Source organism: Oncorhynchus mykiss, chromosome 2 (assembly GCF_057628025.1).
Source record: "Oncorhynchus mykiss isolate SJ-2025 chromosome 2, ASM5762802v1, whole genome shotgun sequence".
NCBI lineage: Eukaryota > Metazoa > Chordata > Actinopteri > Salmoniformes > Salmonidae > Oncorhynchus > Oncorhynchus mykiss.
This window is the reverse complement of record NC_143023.1, coordinates 11,343,751-11,366,822: the sequence shown is the minus strand read 5'-3', so window position 1 is coordinate 11,366,822 and position 23,072 is coordinate 11,343,751. Positions and strand designations below refer to the sequence as shown.

General features: G+C 42.7%; 1 protein-coding gene across 2 annotated transcripts; it reads right to left on the bottom strand.

The window, feature by feature from the left end:
* Positions 1 to 1,519: 1,519 nt before the first annotated feature.
* Positions 1,520 to 22,546, bottom strand: LOC110507402 (angiopoietin-1). 2 transcript variants are annotated; one of them, XM_036937507.2, is made up of 9 exons: positions 22,031 to 22,546; positions 16,204 to 16,359; positions 15,845 to 15,966; positions 15,494 to 15,735; positions 13,349 to 13,494; positions 12,578 to 12,679; positions 7,517 to 7,683; positions 3,469 to 3,599; positions 1,520 to 2,607 (listed from the first exon to the last, which is right to left on the bottom strand). In XM_036937507.2, the coding sequence occupies exons 1-9, from the start codon at positions 22,472 to 22,474 to the stop codon at positions 2,447 to 2,449; spliced, it is 1,671 nt and encodes a 556-aa protein (XP_036793402.2). In that variant the 5' UTR covers positions 22,475 to 22,546; the 3' UTR covers positions 1,520 to 2,446. The 2 variants fall into 2 exon arrangements, with proteins under 2 accessions (XP_036793402.2, XP_090044720.1); XM_090188594.1 differs by lacking the exon at positions 3,469 to 3,599.
* Between the last annotated feature and the right edge of the window lie 526 nt (positions 22,547 to 23,072).

Genomic DNA, 23,072 nt, shown 5'->3' with positions numbered 1-23,072 from the left:
TTGTACCTTTGTGAGAAGACGGATGTTTGGCATGTCTCATGGTCTGACAAACACAGCTCCAGCTCTGCCACTTCTCACCGCAGGTGCGGAAGTGCTACATTGGCAGAAGCGATGGATTGAGAAGCATTCAGGTGCGGAAGTGCTACATTGGCAGAAACGATGGATTGAGAAGCATTCAGGTGCAGAAGTGCTACATTGGCAGAAACGATGGATTGAGAAGCATTCAGGTGCGGAAGTGCTACATTGGCAGAAACGATGGATTGAGAAGCATTCAGGTGCAGAAGTGCTACATTGGCAGAAACAATGGATTGAGAAGCATTCAGGTGCAGAAGTGCTACATTGGCAGAAACAATGGATTGAGAAGCATTCAGGTGCAGAAGTGCTACATTGGCAGAAACGATGGATTGAGAAGCATTCAGGTGCAGAAGTGCTACATTGGCAGAAACGATGGATTGAGAAGCATTCAGGTGCAGAAGTGCTACATTGGCAGAAACGATGGATTGAGAAGCATTCAGGTGCAGAAGTGCTACATTGGCAGAAACGATGGATTGAGAAGCATTCAATGCAAAAAATGTATCTAGCTTGAACTGATGGATTTTGATGTTTTTTATTATTATGTTACCTAGATGGATACACCGGTGCACCAATCGACACTAGGGGGATATTATACGGCCAAGTACCAAGAGACGATGAGTATCAACATGTTATAATTTCTTACTGTCATCATTATAAGTGATATATTCCCATGCTGGGCTCCCAGAGGGCACAGCGGTCTAAGGCACTGCATCTCGGTGTAAGAGGCATCACTAAGGTCCCTGGTTCGATGCCAGGCTGTATCACATTCGGCCGTGATTGAGAGTCCCATAGAGCGGCGCACAATGGGCTCAGCGTTGTCCGGGTTTGGCCGGTGTAGGCCGTGATTTTAAATAAAATGTTGTTCTTAACTGACTTTCCTAGTTAAATAAAGGTTAAATAAAAAAGTACAACTACAATGGTCAAATGTCACTATTTTGACATATTCTAATGCATTACTCCCAGACCAGTATCATACGTTACAATTGCACATGTTCTATATGTTCACTAGCTCTAAAACACACCTGTGTGTGGAGACAAAAATCTCCCATCTGACAAGAGAAACCGATACTGACATTCAAAATGGTTCCCACCCACATCCTCCCTGCCTGACACGCAGCCTGCAGAATAGATTGGAATGGGTATGTATGTATGTATGTATGTATGTATGTATGTATGTATGTATGTATGTGTGTGTGTGAATAGATTGGAGTCTGTCTGTCTGTCTGTCTGTCTGTCTGTCTGTCTGTCTGTCTGTCTGTCTGTCTGTCTGTCTGTCTGTCTGTCTGTCTGTCTGTCTGTCTGTCTGTCTGTCACTGACCTTAACGTCATAACAATAGGAAAGTCCACCCCAGAGCCAGAAGTTCACGTCACCTAAGTTCATGAAGTCACTGCAGTGTCTAGCTTGTTGGACTACTTTATGGAGCAGAAAAATGCTTGGCACTGCTTTTAGGGGGAATATTTTTAATTCATGGCACAAAAAAAGTACTTTTGTCATTGTTACAAAGTTCAACAAAGGAAGAGCAACAATGCTTTTAATACTGAAAACTTACATGAAAGTGAAGACATCAATTATTTATCTCTATTCCATTAAATATTCAAGTGTGGTGAGACACACATAGACACCATTCCTTAAACATAAGGATATAAAACACAGTACATTCCACACACACACACACACACACACACACACACACACACACACACACACACACACACACACACACACACACACACACACACACACACACACACACACACACACACACACACACACACACACACACACACAGCAATCCACTATATAGGCAAATAATATCCATAACAGTGTTCTGAAGTGTATCCAGTCTAGGCCATCAGGCTTCTCTGCCCACAGTGCAGACTAAGAGAGCAGTACACTGATTCACAACATGTTAACAGGAATACCTTACCCATAGAAGAACAATACACAACAGATACATGAAAGAGACAAATGAAAGGGAGTCAAATGAAAAGAGAAATGAAAGCCAGACAAATTAAAGTCTTTCAAAAGCACCAAATCTTACATTCATATCCTCTTCATGTAACCCACTTCTACAGTTTGATTCATTGCAGAGCTGGTGCTCAAGCATACTGTCTCAAACAATCAATGTCTTTCAAGAGGACATGTAAGCAGCAGAAAGTCAGAATCCAAGTTCCTCATAGAAAACTAAATTAGGTTGCTATTTTTTAAGTCAAAGTACAAACAATTATCCCACCTTCTATTTTGTGTTTCCGTCACACCTGTTGGACAGTACTTTACTTTATCGCATAAAAACAGTTGGATGGAAACATGACTAATGATGCCAATGTGTCTATGGACAACGTACCCAACGACAGTCACCAAAAGGTCCTCTCAGAAGTCTGCTGGTCGTATCATCATGGTAGTAGCACGGAGAGAGTAACTAGACCCTTTGAAGTAGTGCCACCTAATCCCATTCAGTTTACCCATGTTCTGACCATGACTGTAGTACATCCCGTTCAGGTTCGATGGTCCACAGGCATCGAACCACCAACCTGAAGGCATAGAGAGAAACGTAGAGAGAAACAGAGAAAATAGATTTTAGGCTTGATGATGTTACACTATCAGAGAACTATCAAAGTCATAACTGTGTGACCTCCCTGTAACCTCTGATTATCTCTGGATAGCTTTGTTGCAACGCCAAGTAGTCAACACTAGAGCAGACTCCAGTACTCCTCTCTTTGGATAGCTTTGCCCCATTCTGACCTCTGACCTTTCATTACAGGTGAGAGCGGAGTGTGAGGGCAACTAACAAAACATAAATAGTCTACAAGAATCTCTGTGAGCCCAACATGTTTGGACCAGCTACTTGGGGGGGGGGGGGGGTGTTTGGGAAATGCTGGTCTAGACATTGATAAGAGGATAAAGACATGTATGTTTGTCATGTATTTTCAGATGTACATTCTGGATCTAAATCCTGATGAGATTGTAGCTTCACATTCTTAATAGGAATTTCACTGTCATTTTGATTTATTCTGCTGGCCAGTTCCCTGGACTTCTAAACCAGCCATGGCATGTGTCAATCATTCTGTAAAATGCTGAGGGCTGCCACCTGGCTTCACCAGCTGAGATACCATTCTCTGCTGTGATATGTCAGTAGCAGTGCTGAATACATACTAACTGGCTCTGGCCTGCTCTGTTGTTCTTTTAGACCGGAGATAAAGTGGGTGAGGGGGACCGGGAGGTCAATGGGTTGAAAATTGTTTTACCAAAATGACAAAAGCTTCACCCAGCATAGTGTGGGTGGGTGGTTGTTGTTGTCTTATAGCTTCTACTTATCCAGTCATTTCAGTTCTACAGGAGTACATACAGAGTGCATGTTTAGGGGTTAATGTGGACTTTAACCTCAGACATACCCCCGGTGAGCATGAGAGCACATTTGCAGATGCAGTTGTCGTTGTCCATATCCTTGGTACTGAAGTCTGCTCCGTTGATGACCAGGCTGCTCTGTCTGCCTGCCGTTCCACTGTGACTCTTCAGGAACAGCCTGACACAGTCGCCAGGGAAACACAGAGGGAAATAAAGCAGAAACACAATGCTAGTGCCCTTTAGCTGCTGGAGAACGCTTTTGTTCTTCTCACTGTGTGCACGGTGGAGGACAGAAATTCACCACCACGCTGTTCTTCTAATCTAAATAATATGTACCTCCCCTTGCAACCTGGTCTCAGAGCATTTCATATTATTATGTACATAAATCCGAGACACTCCATTTAATAGTATATGTTTAGTTTCGTATGGCTACATGAGACAGATTGTTACTTAAGGCAAAAATGTGCCTCCCCTTGTTCTCACTGTGTGAACGTTTGAGGACATAAATTCACCACCACACTGTTCTTCTAATCTACTACAAAGAATATGTACCCTTCCAGATAAGTGTCTCTGAAATTCTCGTACACTATATTAAAACCCAATCACACCAGTTGCTTTTATAAAGAACATCCTGGTTTATGAGGACATTGTCGGTTTCCTCGTTTGTCTCAAGCCGTTTGTGTACTTCCCTGCGAACTCTTTGCACTCCCTCCTCCTGCATTGTTTGTCCCCATCTACTGTACTGCGTGTCAAGCAGCTCCAACTGTGGTTTATGAGTCAGACAACTTTCAGGTCTTGCCAGAACCAGGTGATGGATAATTCACAGAAGAGAGAGGCCCTATTCTTAGTCAGTGGTCTTGTATAATGTGTCTATGTTGAATACTGTGTCTATGTTGAATACTGTGTCTATGTTGAATACTGTGTCTATGTTGAATACTGTTTCTATGTTGTATACTGTGTCTATGTTGAATACTGTGTCTATGTTGAATACTGTGTCTATGTTGAATACTGTGTCTATGTTGAATACTGTGTCTATGTTGAATACTGTGTCTATGTTGAATACTGTGTCTATGTTGAATACTGTGTCTATGTTAAACCATTATAGATACGGTACAACAGACTCTGAGAGGGTTGATTAGTTCAACACATCAGGCCTCACAGCAAGAAACAACATTTCTATGATCTTAACGTATTTAACAAACATTGTTCAATTAATTAATCTGTTACACGAATATGAATGACACAGATAATGAAATAAATTAATACATATCACAATTGAACTTGACCTGTGGTCCCTCTGTGTGGTCATATATCTGACCCATCAAAGTGTCAGGCTGATCATTAATGTGGCTTGGCTGCTATGGTGACCAGGTGTTTGGTTCGGGTACAGTGACTCTGTGTCACATTAAGTACTGTAGTTATGGAAGGCAGCCTGGCTCTCTGAAACCCAGTGTGTCTGAAGAGCTGCAAAGTTGCTTAGGAGCCATGAACAGGGCGACCATGTCTATTGGCGCCATCTTGCTATCAGATGTGTGTGTATTGTTATGTATTGTTGGATACTACTGCACAGTTGGAGCTAGGAACACCAGCATTTAGTTAGGTATTACTGCACTGTTGGAGCTAGGAACACCAGCATTTAGTTAGGTATTACTGCACTGTTGGAGCTAAGAACACCAGCATTTAGTTAGGTATTACTGCACTGTTGGAGCTAGGAACACCAGCATTTAGTTAGGTATTACTGAACTGTTGGAGCTAAGAACACCAGCATTTAGTTAGGTATTACTGCACTGTTGGAGCTAGGAACACCAGCATTTAGTTAGGTATTACTGTACTGTTGGAGCTAGGAACACCAGCATTTAGTTAGGTATTACTGCACTGTTGGAGCTAGGAACACCAGCATTTAGTTAGGTATTATTGAACTGTTGGAGCTAGGAACACCAGCATTTAGTTAGGTATTACTGAACTGTTGGAGCTAGGAACACCAACATTTAGTTAGGTATTACTGAACTGTTGGAGCTAGGAACACCAGCATTTACTTAGGTATTACTGCACTGTTGGAGCTAGGAACACCAGCATTTAGTTAGGTATTACTGTACTGTTGGAGCTAGGAACACCAGCATTTAGTTAGGTATTACTGAACTGTTGGAGCTAGGAACACCAGCATTTAGTTAGGTATTACTGCACTGTTGGAGCTAGGAACACCAGCATTTAGTTAGGTATTACTGCACTGTTGGAGCTAGGAACACCAGCATTTAGTTAGGTATTACTGAACTGTTGGAGCTAGGAACACCAGCATTTAGTTAGGTATTACTGAACTGTTGGAGCTAGGAACACCAGCATTTAGTTAGGTATTACTGAACTGTTGGAGCTAGGAACACCAGCATTTAGTTAGGTATTACTGAACTGTTGGAGCTAGGAACACCAGCATTTAGTTAGGTATTACTGCACTGTTGGAGCTAGGAACACCAGCATTTAGTTAGGTATTACTGAACTGTTGGAGCTAGGAACACCAGCATTTAGTTAGGTATTACTGTACTGTTGGAGCTAGGAACACCAGCATTTAGTTAGGTATTACTGCACTGTTGGAGCTAGGAACACCAGCATTTACTTAGGTATTACTGAACTGTTGGAGCTAGGAACACCAGCATTTAGTTAGGTATTACTGAACTGTTGGAGCTAGGAACACAAGCCTTGTGTACACAACCAGTAACATGTTATTGGATTTGAGCTGTAGGCCCATTAAACGCCACACTCCATAGAATAGCTTTCCTTTTAAAGGCTGTGATCGTCCTCTATAAACCATGTTTAAAATAATGGTCATTATTTACATTCATTCCCAATAACGGATTACACAGTATATACTGACTGCTATGTACTGTAAATGACTTTTCAATTTCCACTGATGGACTCTGTTTACTCTCCCTCTCAATACTACTCAAGAGTTACTCTAATAGCTCTGTACATCCTTCCATCCTTCCTTGTCTTTAACTGGTTAGTAAAAATGTGAGCCAGGTCAAAAAAAATGGTACAAGTGTGTTCGTTTGTGTGATCACACGTCCGTGTGTGGGTGAACTAAATCAGATTGAGACAAAGCTTGCTGGTTATCATTCTAGGAAATATAATAATTCCCTTTTACGATCTTACATTTTATTTAGTTAGTAATGGCATTGTGAAATGAGGCAGAGCCTCTCTTTCCCTAAGAAGCTGTGTGACAATAGTTTGTTTTGGACCATCTCCATGACAAGTATTACAGAATGGCAATGACATACGAATCTAGAGACCAAAATTATTCCATTCCAGAACTCAAAAAGTTTATCCAGTATTTTTTTGAAGAGACAATAAATGAAAAAGTAAGAATTATGATCTGCTGAAGTTCTAGAAGCCTCAATCAGAAGGTTATGGGCAATAAAGTCAACAAACTGAAAAATGCATACATTAATTGATTACAAATCATGATCAGAGTCACCAGTGCCTCACCATCGTTACTGTGATGGAAATACAACACCAAGCACATCATTGTCAGTGATAGAACCAAGTCCAATATCTCATTCCCACTTCATTAAAAATATACTGCAGGTCCTGAAGCAAGTAAAGACAACTACAGTTGAGTAGTTGAGTGACTATTTAAGTAGGAATGTGGGCGTATTTAGTGGGGAATGTCCTATGATCCTAAAAACTGTACTGTAGGTATGATACAATATGTATGCGCTGAGATGTGACAAAACTTAATTTCCTCCACTTAGGGTACATACAGATGTAGGATCTTAATTTGAGCCAGTTTTCTAGAGCAGGAAAATAATCCTGCAGCAACAGGAAATGTGAATTACGTGGATTATAATTAATGGACATTTATGTCGGGGATGAAACATTTTTCTTTAGGACAAATCAAGTCTGAGTTTTCAAAGTGGAAATTACAAACTTTAGAAGCTTTTTTAAAACTCAAATATACCACAAGTTAGCATTTCCTTCTATGCAGGACAATTCTCAGCAACAAAAGAGTGATCAAATTAAGATCCTACATCTGTAGCTGATATCAGCACTCCTACTGTGAGACTCTTTAAGAATACGGCCCAGAACACATTGCTGGTATCCCACCTGTAATTCTGCTTCTCGCTGCCGATGTAGAAACGGTCATAGTGGGAGAAGGCCTGCTGTCCGTCCCAGTCGGTCACTTCCACCCTCAGGTTGTAGGGCCTTTGGCTGGTCAGCAGGAACACAAACTCATTCCCCAGCCAGTGTTCTCCAAACAGACTCCCAAAGCCCTGCAACAACACAGGAGCACTTGTCTTCTGTTTCTGTAGTGTAAGGCAGCTTGATGTACAAGTACACCCCTTGGACAGGACACTAGTCTGTCGCAGGTCCTTGTCCCAGCAACACATGGAGCTATAGAAAAATAATGAATGTTATATCGGGTTCTTCTACAGGGACAAGATCACAAACCCTATATGGTTCTAGGTAGAATTAAGACTGTTAGAGGGATGTTCTACTCAGTGACTCTTTGTTCTCTTTTTTTAAAGGAATTCTGTTCTGTGTTTTCCTCTCTTTTAAAAAATAATAATAACTATGTTCTGTGTTTTACTCTTTTTTGACAGTAGTGAATTGAGGGAGACAGACAGATGAGTAGATAAAGATATATTTATTTAACTAGGCAAGTCAGTTAAGAACAAACTCTTATTTACAATGATGGCCTAGGAACAGTGGGTTAACTGCCTTGTTCAGGGGCAGAACGACAGATTTCTACCTTGTCAGCTCGGGGATTTGATCCACCAACCTTTCAGTTACTGGCCCCCCGCTCTAACCACTAGGTTACCTGCCGCCCCTATAGAGAGAGAGAGATATAGCTAGCGAGACATAGATAAAGAGGTATATAGATAGAGAGGTATAGAGATATATAGATGGAGAGAGAGATATAGCCTCCAGTATTTATGCTGCAATAGTTTGTGTCGGGGGGGCTAGAATCAGTTTGTTATATCTGGAGTATTTCTCCTGTCTTATCCGGTGTCCTGTGTAAGAATGCTCCCTCTAACTCTCTTTCTCTCTTCTCTCGGAGGACCTGAGCCCTAGGACCATGCCTCAGGACTACCTGGCCTGATGACTCCTTGCTGTTCCCAGTCCACCTGCTGTCCCCCAGTCCATCTGCTGTCCCCCAGTCCATCTGCTGCTGCTCCAGTTTCAACTGTTCTGCCTGCGGCTATGGAACCCTGACTTGTTCACTGGACGTGCTGCCTTGTCCTGGACCTGCTGTTTTGGACTCTCTTTCTCTACTGCACCTGCTGTCTCTAACTCTGAATGATCGGCTATGAAAAGCCAACTGACATTTACTCCTGAGGTGCTGACCTGTTGCACCCTCTACAGCCACTGTGATTATTATTTGACCCTGCTGGTCATCTATGAACGTTTGAACATCTTGTCCATGTACTGTTATAATCTCCACCCGGCACAGCCAGAAGTGGACTGGCCACCCTTCAGAGCCTAGTTCCTCTCTAGGTTTCTTCCTAGGTTGCTGCGTTTCTAGGGAGTTTTTCCAAGCCACCGTGCTTCTATATCTGCATTGCTTGCTGTTTGGGGTTTTAGGCTGTGTAGCACTTTGTGACATCGGCTGATGTAAAAAGGGCTTTATAAATACATTTGATTGATTGATAAAGAGATAGAGATTTAGATATAGACAGATATAGAGATAGAGATATAGATAGGTTGGATTCTGCAGCACCAGTACTAGACCAGACCTTGGAATTAATCTTTCTTTACCAGAGACATTTTACAATATATCAACATTTGAATGGTGATCTAAGCACACCATGTTTAGACTCAACTTAAACAGTTTCCTCTCTCCTGTCATTTTCTCTCAGAAGTGTTCAATCAGAGACCATACGCTCATTATGAAACACTCCCAGCAGAGGGGTCAACGAGCGAACACATACCCGTTGTATGCCAGCGTCTTTGCCAGGCTACACTCCACACTTCCTTAGCCCCTGACTGGAGGACAGTCCTCTCTCGCTCAGCCCAGAGGCAGAGGCCTTTTTAGCCACAGGGCTATTTCAAGGCCTAATGGGGCTGGCAGTGACAACACAGTGGATTCGTCCTAAATGGCCCATATTCATTTTAAAGTACAATACTTTTGACCAGGGCCCATAGGACACCCTATTTCCCCATAGGGCTCTGGTCAAAAGTAGTGCACTATATAGGGAATAGGGTGCCACTTGGGATGCACAAAGTCTGTTTTGTGATATGCGTTTGTACTTGCTCCTTTTTCTGTTGTAGTTTGACATATACATTCATATGTTGGAATGTTGTGCAATGTAGAGATTCCTATTTTCCCAAAAATCTACAAAGTTTCAATACCGGGAATAATCCCTATTTATCCCGAGAGTCCTGGGAAATACTGCAAAAATCAGAAGTGTCCTTTTAAAACCAAGATGGTCACTGTGCCAGGGTTCTCCCCAAATAAGAGGGGTGTTGCGCCACCTTGTCGGCTTGGCTGCGCAATTATGGAAAGATTTCAGAGCAAATTAAATGTAAGTTTAGTCATGATAGTTACTCTATCTTTGATCGCCAGCGCATTTCAGAAGTAGCCCCACAGAGCGCCCTCCGAGTATAGCGTTGTTGCTTTGTAACGGCAGTCAAACAAAAGTCAAATGACCAAAGTTGCTAAACTTGCTAGATAACCTCCTTCAACGAATGACAGAATATCTCCCATATTTGGCTAAATCAAGTTGATGATTATACAGATAGCAGAACAGCTCATGAATAACAGGGAGAGGAAGTGGAAATAGTTTAAATATCAAGGTATCTTAACGAGGACTGTTTAAAATATACCCATATCAACTCTCATATCGTTTGTTGATCACACATTCTCTATGAGACAGCACAGAGAAGGGGGGAAAGAGGTATTTTGACATGCATAGGCGAGAGGCGTGCTTTGATAATGCATCCTATGGATTACAGAATAAAATGAGCTGTAGCAGTGAGACAGGAGTCAGGATTTTGGGTTTCATTAGGATTGGAATTGGATAGGGAAATAGCCTAGGTTCTAGGATGAGAATATAGCATTTTCCCTCATGCCTTATTAACGGACTTCATGCCTGTGACAGAGATGCTTATGCAGTGAATTGTACATAGGCCTATCAAATGTGTGACTGTCTGAAGGTTCACAATGACAGCTTAAAGAGGCACATGCTCTCTAAAAGGCTACACTGTAAGGTTTTCTGTGGGGTTTATTAACTGTATTTGGGTCATGTGTGCAGTCCAGAGCGACCGGCAGTGTCAATTATGCGTGTGCTTTGAATTTATAGCGACTTTGTGTCAAATATGCTAGACTAAAGGCTTCAATATGACAACCTGTTTGGATAATGTCCAATAAATGTTTTTGTTAATCTTTTGCTGAGGGATTTCATTAGTGCAGACATTGGGGAATTTATTGTAATTTCCCGGGTCTTGTCATGTATTTTGGGGGGTAAACGTGAAGAGTGTTCCCGGTAATGTCCCGGGATCCCGATTACCCATGTTAATCCCTGGTGCTACAGTGAGGGAAAAAAGTATTTGATCCCCTGCTGATTTGCCCACTGACAAATAAATTATCAGTCTATAATTTTAATGGTAGGTTTATTTGAACAGTGGGAGACAGAATAACAACAAAATAATCCAGAAAAACGCATGTCAAAAATGTTATACATTTATTTGCATTTTAATGAGGGAAATAAGTATTTGACCCCCTCTCAATCAGAAAGATTTCTGTCTCCCAGGTGTCTTTTATACAGGTAACGAGCTGAGATTAGGAGCACACTCTTAAAGGGAGTGCTCCTAATCTCAGTTTGTTACCTGTATAAAAGACATCTGTCCACAGAAGCAATCAATCAATCAGATTCCAAACTCTCCACCATGGCAAAGACCAAAGAGCTCTCCAAGGATGTCAGGGACAGGATTGTAGACCTACACAAGGCTGGAATGGGCTACAAGACCGTCGCCAAGCAGCTTGGTGAGAAGGTGACAACAGTTGGTGTGATTATTCGCAAATGGAAGAAACACAAAATAAATGTCAATCTCCCTCGGCCTGGGGCTCCATGCAAGATCTCACCACGTGGAGTTGCAATGATCATGAGAACAGTGAGGAATCAGCCCAGAACTACACGGGAGGATCTTGTCAATGATCTCAAGGCAGCTGGGACCATAGTCACCAAGAAAACAATTGATAACACACTACGCAGTGAAGGACTGAAATCCTGCAGCGCCCGCAAGGTCCCCCTCCTCAAGAAAGCACATATACATGCCTGTCTGAAGTTTGCCAATGAACATCTGAATGATTCAGAGGACAACTGGGTGAAAGTGTTGTGGTCAGATGAGACCAAAATGGAGTTCTTTGGCATCAACTCAACTCACTGTGTTTGGAGGAGGAGGAATGCTGCCTATGACCCCAAGAACACCATCCCCACCGTCAAACATGGAGGTGGAAACATTATGCTTTGGGGGTGTTTTTCTGCTAAGGGGACAGGACAACTTCACCGCATCAAAGGGACTATGCACGGGACCATGTACCGTCAAATCTTGGGTGAGAACCTCCATCCCTCAGCCAGGATATTGAAAATGGGTAGTGGATGGGTATTCCAGCATGACAATGACCCAAAACACACAGCCAAGGCAACGAAGGAGTGGCACAAGAAGAAGCACATTAAGGTCCTGGAGTGGCCTAGCTAGTCTATAGACCTTAAGCCCATAGAAAATCTGTGGAGGGAAAATCTGTGAAGGTTCGAGTTGCCAAACGTCAGCCTCGAAACCTTAATGACTTCGAGAAGATCTGCAAAGAGAAGTGGGACAAAATCTCTCCTGAGATTTGTGCAAACCTGGTTGCCAACGACAAGAAACGTCTGACCTCTGTGATTGCCAACAAGGGTTTTGCCACCAAGTACTAAGTCATGTTTTGCAGAGGGGTCAAATACTTATTTCCCTCATTAAAATGCAAATCAATGTATAACTGTTTATAATTTATAACTGTCTCTCACTGTTCAAATAAACCTACCATTAAAATGATAGACTGATCATTTCTTTGTCAGTGGGCAAATGTACAAAATCAGCAGGGGATCAAATACTTTTTTCCCTCACTGTATGTATTCACCAACATCAGAAGAATGCTGTGAGGATATCCCACCCTGTCCTCCTCACCATCTTGTACTCTTTCCACGTCCTCTGGAAGTCCATGGTTCCATCTTTTCTTCTCTGAATGACGGACCATCCTCCCCCTGCTGCCTCCATGTTACAGTAAACCTACAGAGAGAGAGAGACAGAAAGACCGTGACATGAGTAGCTTACACACTACTCTCACACATGCAGTGCATATCATGACAATAAAGACTGTTTCCTGTAAAAGGAGTGACTCCTGTAGATGAGGCTCCCTGGTCCTTAGTTTTGTGTACCATGGTCAGAGGCCACAATGACGGAATGTGTCCTAAGCCCAGGGACGTAGCTTAGTGTAACCATGGACACTGACAGCAGCACAGCTGATAATGGACAGGAACACACTGTTGCCAGTCAGCCATCTGCGGCTTGGCAGGACACTACTGAGGAGGAGGACATCTGCTGTGTAGCTGTGCTGAAGAGGCCAGCCAAGAGTATTTCCAGCTCCAGGATATCACCCAGCCAGCCAGCCAATACCGGACATATTCCTGGGATATTGCTGTTGAATCTTTTGGGAAGTGGCTTTAGAGTACCGTATAATAATTGCTGCCACTTGCACGTAAACTAAAGTAGGTTACAGTCAAAAAGTGCAGCCATTTAATTGTTCATGTCTGTTTTTGCTGTTTCCATCCAGAGGTAAAGCCAGGCCTGCATATATCATCTAATATATGCCTCTATATTACACATTCTGCTAATAGAATTGACATCTCTTTTCCCCCTCTAATATTTATTGAAGATAATATATCAAGTTTTCCGTACCTTTTTGGTCTCCTGTGTGTTGATGTGAATAGTATATAATCCACTGTTGTTGAAGCCAGCTTGAAAGACTTCTGAGCAGTCCCGATACTTTCTCTCCTCATGAGATGAATCTCTTTGCTTAAAGGCAAGGTTGCTGTTTGCCACCACTGTTTAAATAGATAATGAAACAAGAGCAAACACATTATCAGCTAGGCTTCAATTTGAATGCATCCAAAATCCTTTGTAATCAACAGCCTAGACTGGGTCAGGTCCTATTAGAACAGGTTCTTATGTAATCAACAGCCCAGACTGGGTCAGGTCCTATTAGAACAGGTTCTTATGTAATCAACAGCCCAGACGGGCTCAGGTCCTATTAGAACAGGTTCTTATGTAATCAACAGCCCAGACTGGGTCAGTTCCTATTAGAGCAGGGTCTTATGTAATCAACAGCCCAGACTGGCTCAGGTCCTATTAGAACAGGTTCTTATGTAATCAACAGCCCAGACTGGGTCAGTTCCTATTAGAGCAGGGTCTTATGTAATCAACAGCCCAGACTGGCTCAGGTCCTATTAGGACATGTTCTTATGTAATCAACAGCCCAGACTGGGTCAGGTCCTATTTGAACAGGTTATTATGTAATCAACAGCCCAGACTGGGTCAGTTCCTATTAGAGCAGGGTCTTATGTAATCAACAGCCCAGACTGGCTCAGGTCCTATTAGAACAGGTTATTATGTAATCAACAGCCCAGACTGGGTCAGTTCCTATTAGAGCAGGGTCTTATGTAATCAACAGCCCAGACTGGCTCAGGTCCTATTAGGACATGTTCTTATGTAATCAACAGCCCAGACTGGGTCAGTTCCTATTAGAACAGGTTCTTATGTAATCAACAGCCCAGACTGGCTCAGTTCCTATTAGAACAGGTTCTTATGTAATCAACAGCCCAGACTGGGTCAGTTCCTATTAGAACAGGTTCTTATGTAATCAACAGCCCAGACTGGCTCAGTTCCTATTAGAACATGTTCTTATGTAATCAACAGCCCAGACTGGGTCAGGTCCTATTAGAACATGTTCTTATGTAATCAACAGCCCAGACTAGCTCAGTTCCTATTAGAACATGTTCTTATGTAATCAACAGCCCAGACTGGGTCAGTTCCTATTAGAACAGGTTCTTATGTAATCAACAGCCCAGACTGGCTCAGTTCCTATTAGAACATGTTCTTATGTAATCAACAGCCCAGACTGGGTCAGTTCCTATTAGAACATGTTCTTATGTAATCAACAGCCCAGACTGGCTCAGGTCCTATTACAACAGGTTCTTATGTAATCAACAGCCCAGACGGACTCAGGTCCTATTAGAACATGTTCTTATGTAATCAACAGCCCAGACTGGGTCAGGTCCTATTAGAACAGGTTATTATGTAATCAACAGCCCAGACTGGCTCAGGTCCTATTAGAACATGTTCTTATGTAATCAACAGCCCAGACTGGGTCAGGTCCTATTAGAACAGGTTCTTATGTAATCAACAGCCCAGACTGGCTCAGGTCCTATTAGGATAGGTTCTTATGTAATCAACAGTCCAGACTGGGTCCGTTCCTATTAGAACAGGTTCTTATGTAATCAACAGCCCAGACTGGCTCAGGTCCTATTAGGATAGGTTCTTATGTAATCAACAGCCCAGACTGGGTCCGTTCCTATTAGAACAGGTTCTTATGTAATCAACAGCCCAGACTGGCTCAGTTCCTATTAGAACAGGTTCTTATGCAATCAACAGCCCAGACTGGGTCAGTTCCTATTAGAACAGGTTCTTATGTTCTGGAATGCATCTTCTTATGATCTTAGAACATGTGGACATTGAAATGAAGGCCGGTCCGTTCCACGTTTCAACCTATTTTCAACATCCATGGACGTCAGCCGGTGCTCACTGGGTTAGTCCAGCCTTCTTAGTCCAGTTATAGGCTTTATCTGTGCCCAGAGAATGTCTTGTCTGAACCTGTGAACATTTGACACAATATATCCTCCAGTACCTCTGTTGTATTTTACCCTACCTAGAGTTTTTAAAGCTTCCTGCAAATAATTACTATCTATGCTATGATATTCATACCCCAGAGTATTTAATTTATACTTTCTGTAACAGGAAACATTGGCCCCAGTATCCATCCAGTACCTCCAGACCCTCTGTCCTTAGAGCAGAGTTTCAGCAGACTGTTGACGGTCTCAGTGAGCTGCTGTTGTTGGCTAAGCAGGATACTGTTGTTGCCAGTGGCCTGGTCTAGATGGGTCTGCAGCTCTGTGATCACACTGCTCTGTCTGGCTACCAGCTGCTGCAGGCTGGACCTCTCCTCCTGGAAGGTGACCAGCTCCTCATTGTGCCCAGACTCCAGCTCCTGCATCTTCTGCTCTAAGAGCCTGATCAATACAAGTGATTTGAAAATCCGTTGATCAGTCGATCAGTCAGTCAGCCAATAAATCAATACAGAACTTTTCATGGGAAGAAAATCATTCATGTTGATTTGACCTGTTCTTGTCGTGCAGCTTGCTGATCTCTGTAGATTGGTGGAGGAGCTGGGTCTCCAGTTTGTTGGTGGACAGAGAGTTCTCCAAGAGCTGAATCTCCAGCCTGGAGGTCTGATTCAACACCTGTCCATCAGGAAGCTGTTACTATCATTCATATTCACCCAGTCAAGTGTATAGAGTGTATCTATATAGGCTAAAAGTGGCACCATGTATTTTAATGTACTTCATAGGCCTATTCATCCAATCTAATGAATATAATTGCTGAGTAGGCTACATGATTAATAGTAAGTGTTACTGATATCATAACATGCACTTGAATGTTCTTTGGAGAGGGATATTTGTATATGATTCATACTGCACCTGGATCTCTACGTCTGTCAGCTTCCGTGTGTGCTGAGCAGTCTGGGTCAGGAGGTTGGTGCCTAGATTCAAGATGGCAGCAGTGTGATTGTGGACAGCACTCTGCTGCAGCTGAGCCATCTCCACATTCAGACTGTCCTTCACATATCTCTCCATCTGACACACAAACACAGAGGAGGTATGAAGGGATGTTTAGGGCTTTACCTCTCTCGACAGACTCTGGGTGTTCTGCACACTCACTTTTAATTTCAATTTTGGTAATGTCCTAGGAACGTTCTCCAACTGGCTTAACATTAAACATGTTCTCACATAGTTCAGAGAACGTTAAGAAACAACTTCCTTCTGTGGGAATTTCAGTACTTCAGCATAACGTTTCCTACAGATTTCCTCTTGGTTCTATTTAAAGTCATGTTCTCAAATTGTTCCAAGAACTTTAAGAAAACTTTCCATAAAAAACACAAGAAAACTTTTGTAATGTTCAGAGAATGTTCTAAAAATGTTATTTAAAAACATACACCCCGTTCTCAGAACATTAAGAAAACGTTCCATTCTCAGCATCAACAAAACTCTATCCTCTGTCTTGTTAAGTGTTTGATCTTAATGAGTGTTTGTTTCCTTTTAAAATGGGGTCTGTTTGAATAGACAAAAAGAACAACTGTGAATGCGTTGTTATTAGTCCACGCTAGCTCCATACTGGTGGCACAGTGGACTAATTCCATGGATAGATGATGCCATGTCACAATAAAGAAGAAATGTGTTTGGATGATTAATGCAAACACATTTATAGGGTTAATGTCCGATAGATCAGTTGTCTGACAACGTCATGAAAATGTGCTTTGTTATGATTCTGAACCATCAGATAGCAAGCAACAATGACAAAGAATCTGCCATGCGGGCAATCGTAGATTTATCTTGTTCTTGAAACCATGTCGTGTTTTGACTGATTTCATGTCAATGCTTATATGGCTAAAATTCGATAGCTAGCTAACCAACAACTGTAACGATGTATTTGTGCTCGTTGTGAAAATGTATTTATGTTTTCAATAAACATTTGAAGACAAATGATAGTTTACATGTTGTCAACAATCTAAGCCAACCCTGTCTGTTTTACCTCATATTTGTGCACACATTGGTTTTGTTGCTAGACAACCAACTGGTCTATCTGTGCTTGTAGTTCAAAAAGTAAACCTCAAATAAGCCAGTAGTGTTATTAAAAGTCTTACTGAAACACAACTTCCAAGGAACCGTCCATAAATAACCTAATTATATCCAGGGAAGAAAGAAGATTGGATATGTATTAATTCCCTTCAGCAATTGTGCATTGAAGGATTTCCTGCATCGATATGGTCCTGTCTAAGGATTTCTTTGGCCCCTGGTCAGCTACTTAGGGAGGGATCTTTCAGGGTTGTTGAGTTCAGTCATTTCCTTCTAGTCAACCAGGAGAGATCAGTCATGGGACTGCATCTGTATGTTTTCTGCCACAGATGCATCATGTGGACAGGGCTCAGCTGCCAATGACATTATCCATCTGAAGTTCACTGTCCTGATGATGATTACAATGAGGAGAGGTCTTTCCCAGCAATGTGCTTTAAAAATGTATCGTTTTTTTTTTGTGATAGCTCAGGGTCATTCAGTGATTCATTGAAGTTTATGGTTTTCCTGTTACCCCGGCTTTCAAGCCATGGCCTTTTCAGTTCATGTGAATCAGTTTAGCCTTGGACAGCTTTTTAAACTATGCATTTTCAAAAATGTACAGTTTGGAAATTACAGTTAAGTAGTCACAATAATGGAATATAAAATATTTACATTGCAAAGTTAGAATTTCATGTCTCACTTTATCCCTGATTTAACGTAACAGATCACCCTAAGTATGATTTTCAACTGAAGAATGTCTACTTTGTGGCTAGATTCCCTCTTCACAGACAGAGGAAAGGCCTGGTCTCTATGACACTTACTGAAAGATTCCCTCTTCACAGACAGAGGAAAGGCCTGGTCTCTATGACACTTACAGAAAGATTCCCTCTGCACAGACAGAGGAAAGGCCTGGTCTCTATGACACTTACTGAAAGATTCCCTCTGCACAGACAGAGGAAAGGCCTGGTCTCTATGACACTTACTGAAAGATTCCCTCTGCACAGACAGAGGAAAGGCCTGGTCTCTATGACACTTATTGAAAGATTCCCTCTGCACAGACAGAGGAAAGGCCTGGTCTCTATGACACTTATTGAAAGATTCCCTCTTCACAGACAGAGGAAAGGCCTGGTCTCTATGACACTTACTGAAAGATTCCCTCTGCACAGACAGAAGAAAGGCCTGGTCTCTATGACACTTACTGAAAGATTCCCTCTTCACAGACAGAGGAAAGGCCTGGTCTCTATGACACTTACTGAAAGATTCCCTCTGCACAGACAGAGGAAAGGCCTGGTCTCTATGACACTTACTGAAAGATTCCCTCTGCACAGACAGAGGAAAGGCCTGGTCTCTATGACACTTACTGAAAGATTCCCTCTGCACAGACAGAGGAAAGGCCTGGTCTCTATGACACTTACTGAAAGATTCCCTCTGCACAGACAGAGGAAAGGCCTGGTCTCTATGACACTTACTGAAAGATTCCCTCTGCACAGACAGAGGAAAGGCCTGGTCTCTATGACACTTACTGAAAGATTCCCTCTTCACAGACAGAGGAAAGGCCTGGTCTCTATGACACTTACTGAAAGATTCCCTCTTCACAGACAGAGGAAAGGCCTGGTCTCTATGACACTTACTGAAAGATTCCCTCTGCACAGACAGAGGAAAGGCCTGGTCTCTATGACACTTACTGAAAGATTCCCTCTTCACAGACAGAGGAAAGGCCTGGTCTCTATGACACTTACTGAAAGATTCCCTCTGCACAGACAGAGGAAAGGCCTGGTCTCTATGACACTTACTGAAAGATTCCCTCTGCACAGACAGAGGAAAGGCCTGGTCTCTATGACACTTACTGAAAGATTCCCTCTGCACAGACAGAGGAAAGGCCTGGTCTCTATGACACTTACTGAAAGTGCAGTGTCAGACTGTTTATCTCTGCAGCTTCCCACGGAGACAATTGAATAGTCGGCTAATGGAATCATTCAAGAATGAATTGATCTGTAAGATCAGAGTGCATTAAGATGCCAATGTTATTGCAGAGGAAAGGAAGAGAAGGTCTAGTGCAGTGTACACATGTTGAGCAGGATAAAACGTGTCAAGTGGCAGTCTCCTTATTACAATGTCCAGAGTCCTCAAATAATCACACACTACATTAGACATAAGAAACCCAGAGGAATAGTTGCAGGGCCGGATTACCACATTAGGGGCCCCGGGGCACCTATCAAATATACAGTAACAGTCAAAAGTTTGGACACACCTACTCATTCAAGGGTTTTTCTTTTCTTTTGTACTATTTTCTACATCAAAACTATGAAACAACACAAATGGAATCTTGCAGTAACCAAAAACATGTTAAACAAAACAAATATATTTTATATTTAAGATTTCTTCAAAGTAACCACCCTTTACCTTGATGAAAGCTTTGCACACTCTTGGCATTCTCTCAACCAGCTTCATGAGAATGCTTTTCCAACAGTCTTGAAGGAGTTCCCACATATGCTGAGCTCTTGTTGGCTGCTTTTCCTCAGTACCACACTATAGCGTTCATTTAATCAAAGAGGAAAACCCATTACCTCAGTACCACACTATAGTGTTCATTTAATCAATCAAAGAGGAAAACACATTACCTCAGTACCACACTATAGTGTTCATTTAATCAATCAAAGAGGAAAACACATTACCTCAGTACCACACTATAGTGTTCATTTAATCAATCAAAGAGGAAAACCCATTACCTCAGTACCACACTATAGTGTTCATTTAATCAAAGAGGAAAACCCATTACCTCAGTACCACACTATAGTGTTCATTTAATCAAAGAGGAAAACCCATTACCTCAGTACCACACTATAGTGTTCATTTAATCAAAGAGGAAAACCCATTACCTCAGTACCACACTATAGTGTTCATTTAATCAAAGAATGGCCATGGAGAGGAACTCCTGAAACTATGAAGACAGTGAAACTGATATCCCACAAATACACTGAGGTTGAAGTTCTCTGAAAAGCATGGCCCCACATAAAAACTATATTTTTGTTGCTTTCTTAACTGTCGACTGTTCTCCTGTTAGTTTTCAGATGCACATATAAAACATTTGATGGTGCAGTGAGATGAAGAATAGTTTGTCATTTTATATTCACTGCATGTATGCAGGGTTCCAAGTGCTCACCCTTAAGCATAGCCTGTATTACATTATACCAAATGCAATTACCAAACTCAGCACTGGTAATACTGAAGTGGTAGTCTGTTACTACTGAAGTGGCCTTGTTCTCCCTGACAGAATCATCTCTGGTATTCCTTGGAATGTGAATGCTGCTGGCCTAGGTCCCGGTGGGTCAGGGAACACATAGACAGACAGAGACAGACAGACAGACATAAACAGACACAGACAGACAGACAGACAGACAGACAGACAGACAGACAGACAGACAGACAGACAGACAGAAACAAACACAGACAGATAGATACAGACAGATAGACAGATACAGACAGACAGACAGACAGACAGACAAACAGACAGACAGACAGACAGACAGAGCACTGCCTAACGCTGAGCCCATTCCTTGAAATGGACTCCCCAGCCCTGGATTGGGCCAATGTGACATAGTGTGAGAGGGTTCAGACAGACCACAGTGTTTTCTTAAGGACAGCCAGGCCAGCCGGACACACTCAGAACATCACAACCCAGCGAGCAAGAGCCACAGCCTGCCTGTCACATTTTACCACGGCCCAGTCAAACAAGTCCCTGTCATCAATCTCTCATCCCTGGGGCTGCAACATAGTCCCTGGGTCCACACACACTGGAACAACAGTCCTTTTGAAATGACAGTGTTTTTAATTAATAATGCGGGATATGGTGCATTCCTCACTTATGGGGTAAGAGAGAGATTTTTTAGTATCCTTAAGGTTTCTGTTTCTGTTGGGTTGGTGCTCATGTCATTTAAAGCTGTTCGGTGTAATGGAGTAATCCAAACAACAGATCTCCCCAAATATACAGTATCTATTGTATACTGTACTATGGGGAGTAAAATGTAGATAGGCTGTAAAGCAATGATGAATTGTACTGGGGTATGTTATATCTTATTGCTCCTGAGTAAACAGAGACAGAGGAAAGAGATGGATCCAGGTGGGACCGAGCCAAATGTTGTCCTATAATAATAATATTAATTATGGCAGGACACATTTGGCTCGGCCCAAATAGTTCATGGGGTTGAAACACACTCAATGCTGATAATGTGTACTTAAAGATGCACTGTGCAGAAATCGTTCACCCATTTCCTGGTTGCTAAAATTCTAATTGTTTGCCAATCTACCACTTCTTAGACTTGATTTCAACGACAATGACAGATCTATAACTCACATTTCTACGTGAATTTGGTTGGGTCGCTCAAAAAGTTAGATATTTAATACAGTATAAAACACTACAGATGATGAAATGTAGTATACTTTCTAGCTTTGTCCAGATGTTCCACCTCTATATAACTGTGATAACAACAATGGCTAATGTGTTATAAATGCAATAGGACATAGTTCAATCGGATAAAAAGCTGATCATTTTGACCTGCACAGCCATGGGACATGGCATGCATTTCCTTCTAGAGTATAAATATCTGATAAAGCTCTGTTTAGACTGAAACGCCAGGCTTTAATCTTTATATCAACTACTACTATACTGTATGCTTGGAGAACATGCTCTTACTTTGTGAAGCCACTGTGTGTAGTTGTCCATGACGTTCTCCAGGTGTTGGATCCTCTGGTTCCCCAGAGCCGGGGCCAGTCCTGGGAGCTTGGGCTTTTTCAGTGGGGCATCTCCCTGTAGAGTGTTCCCCTGGTACTGGCCCTGTCCCTGGCTGGTGCTGGAGCTGCCGACCCCCTCCTCCTCCGTCAAGCACGGCCTGTTCCCCCCAGCGTTATCTGGTAGCAGGAAGGTATAGGTGCAGGATCCGTGCTGGATAGAGTTGTACTGGCGAGCGTTAGTGTTAGTGCTGGCGCTCATGGACCCGCTGCCAGCTATGTCCCCTGGGCCCCTGGGCAGCTCTTCCAGAGACACAGACACATAGCCCGTCAGTAGCAGCAGAAGGGCAGCCAGAACCAGCCAGATCATGTGGCAGCTGGGCTGGCAGGGCAGGAAGTACCACGGCATGGCAGCAGGAAACACAGGCTAACGGTCCTCTTTTATGGCTTCTGTCTGTCTTGTCTCTCTTCACAGCATGTCTTCCTGTCCTGTCGTCAATCAGACGGTTGAGAGGTAGACCGTCGATCCAGAAAGATGGCCGCTTCCCATCAGTAGGAATGGATGAGTAGTCCTCTCAAGTGTCAGTGTGGAACTCATCCCAATTCATCACCAGTTGTCTTGTTAGTTGTTGTTGCTGGTCCAGATCCAGGACAGGGATCCACACTACACAGTTGTGTGATGTAGACTACATTGTCAGTCAGTGGACTGATCTGTGTTGGATCCTCCTCCTCATGGCTGGCTGTATGTAGTGCTGTTCCTCATGTCTGCCTGTCTGCATGTGAGTTTAGAGTGCTTTAACGGGGGGGGGGGGGGGGGGGGGGACACTGGAACGTCCAACTCTGGGCAGGCTCTGTGCCTCCCATACTGAGGGACTGATCGAATGGAATGTGAGAGAGAGAGAGTATGGGGTTGTGTGTGTTTGAGAAAGAGCGAGAGAGAGAGAGTATGGGGTTGTGTGTGTTTGAGAGAGAGCGAGAGAGAGAGAGTATGGGGTTGTGTGTGTTTG

Bases quoted from the DNA above. Each gene is read 5' to 3' on its own strand.
- LOC110507402 (XM_036937507.2), bottom strand. From the start codon at position 22,474: ATGCCGTGGTACTTCCTGCCCTGCCAGCCCAGCTGCCACATGATCTGG. The intron at 13,495-15,493 runs GTACTGGATGGA...CTATTTAAACAG, and splicing joins TAAGGACAGAGGGTCTGGAG to TGGTGGCAAACAGCAACCTT. The intron at 2,608-3,468 runs GTATGTCTGAGG...CTATGCCTTCAG, and splicing joins TGCTCTCATGCTCACCGGGG to GTTGGTGGTTCGATGCCTGT.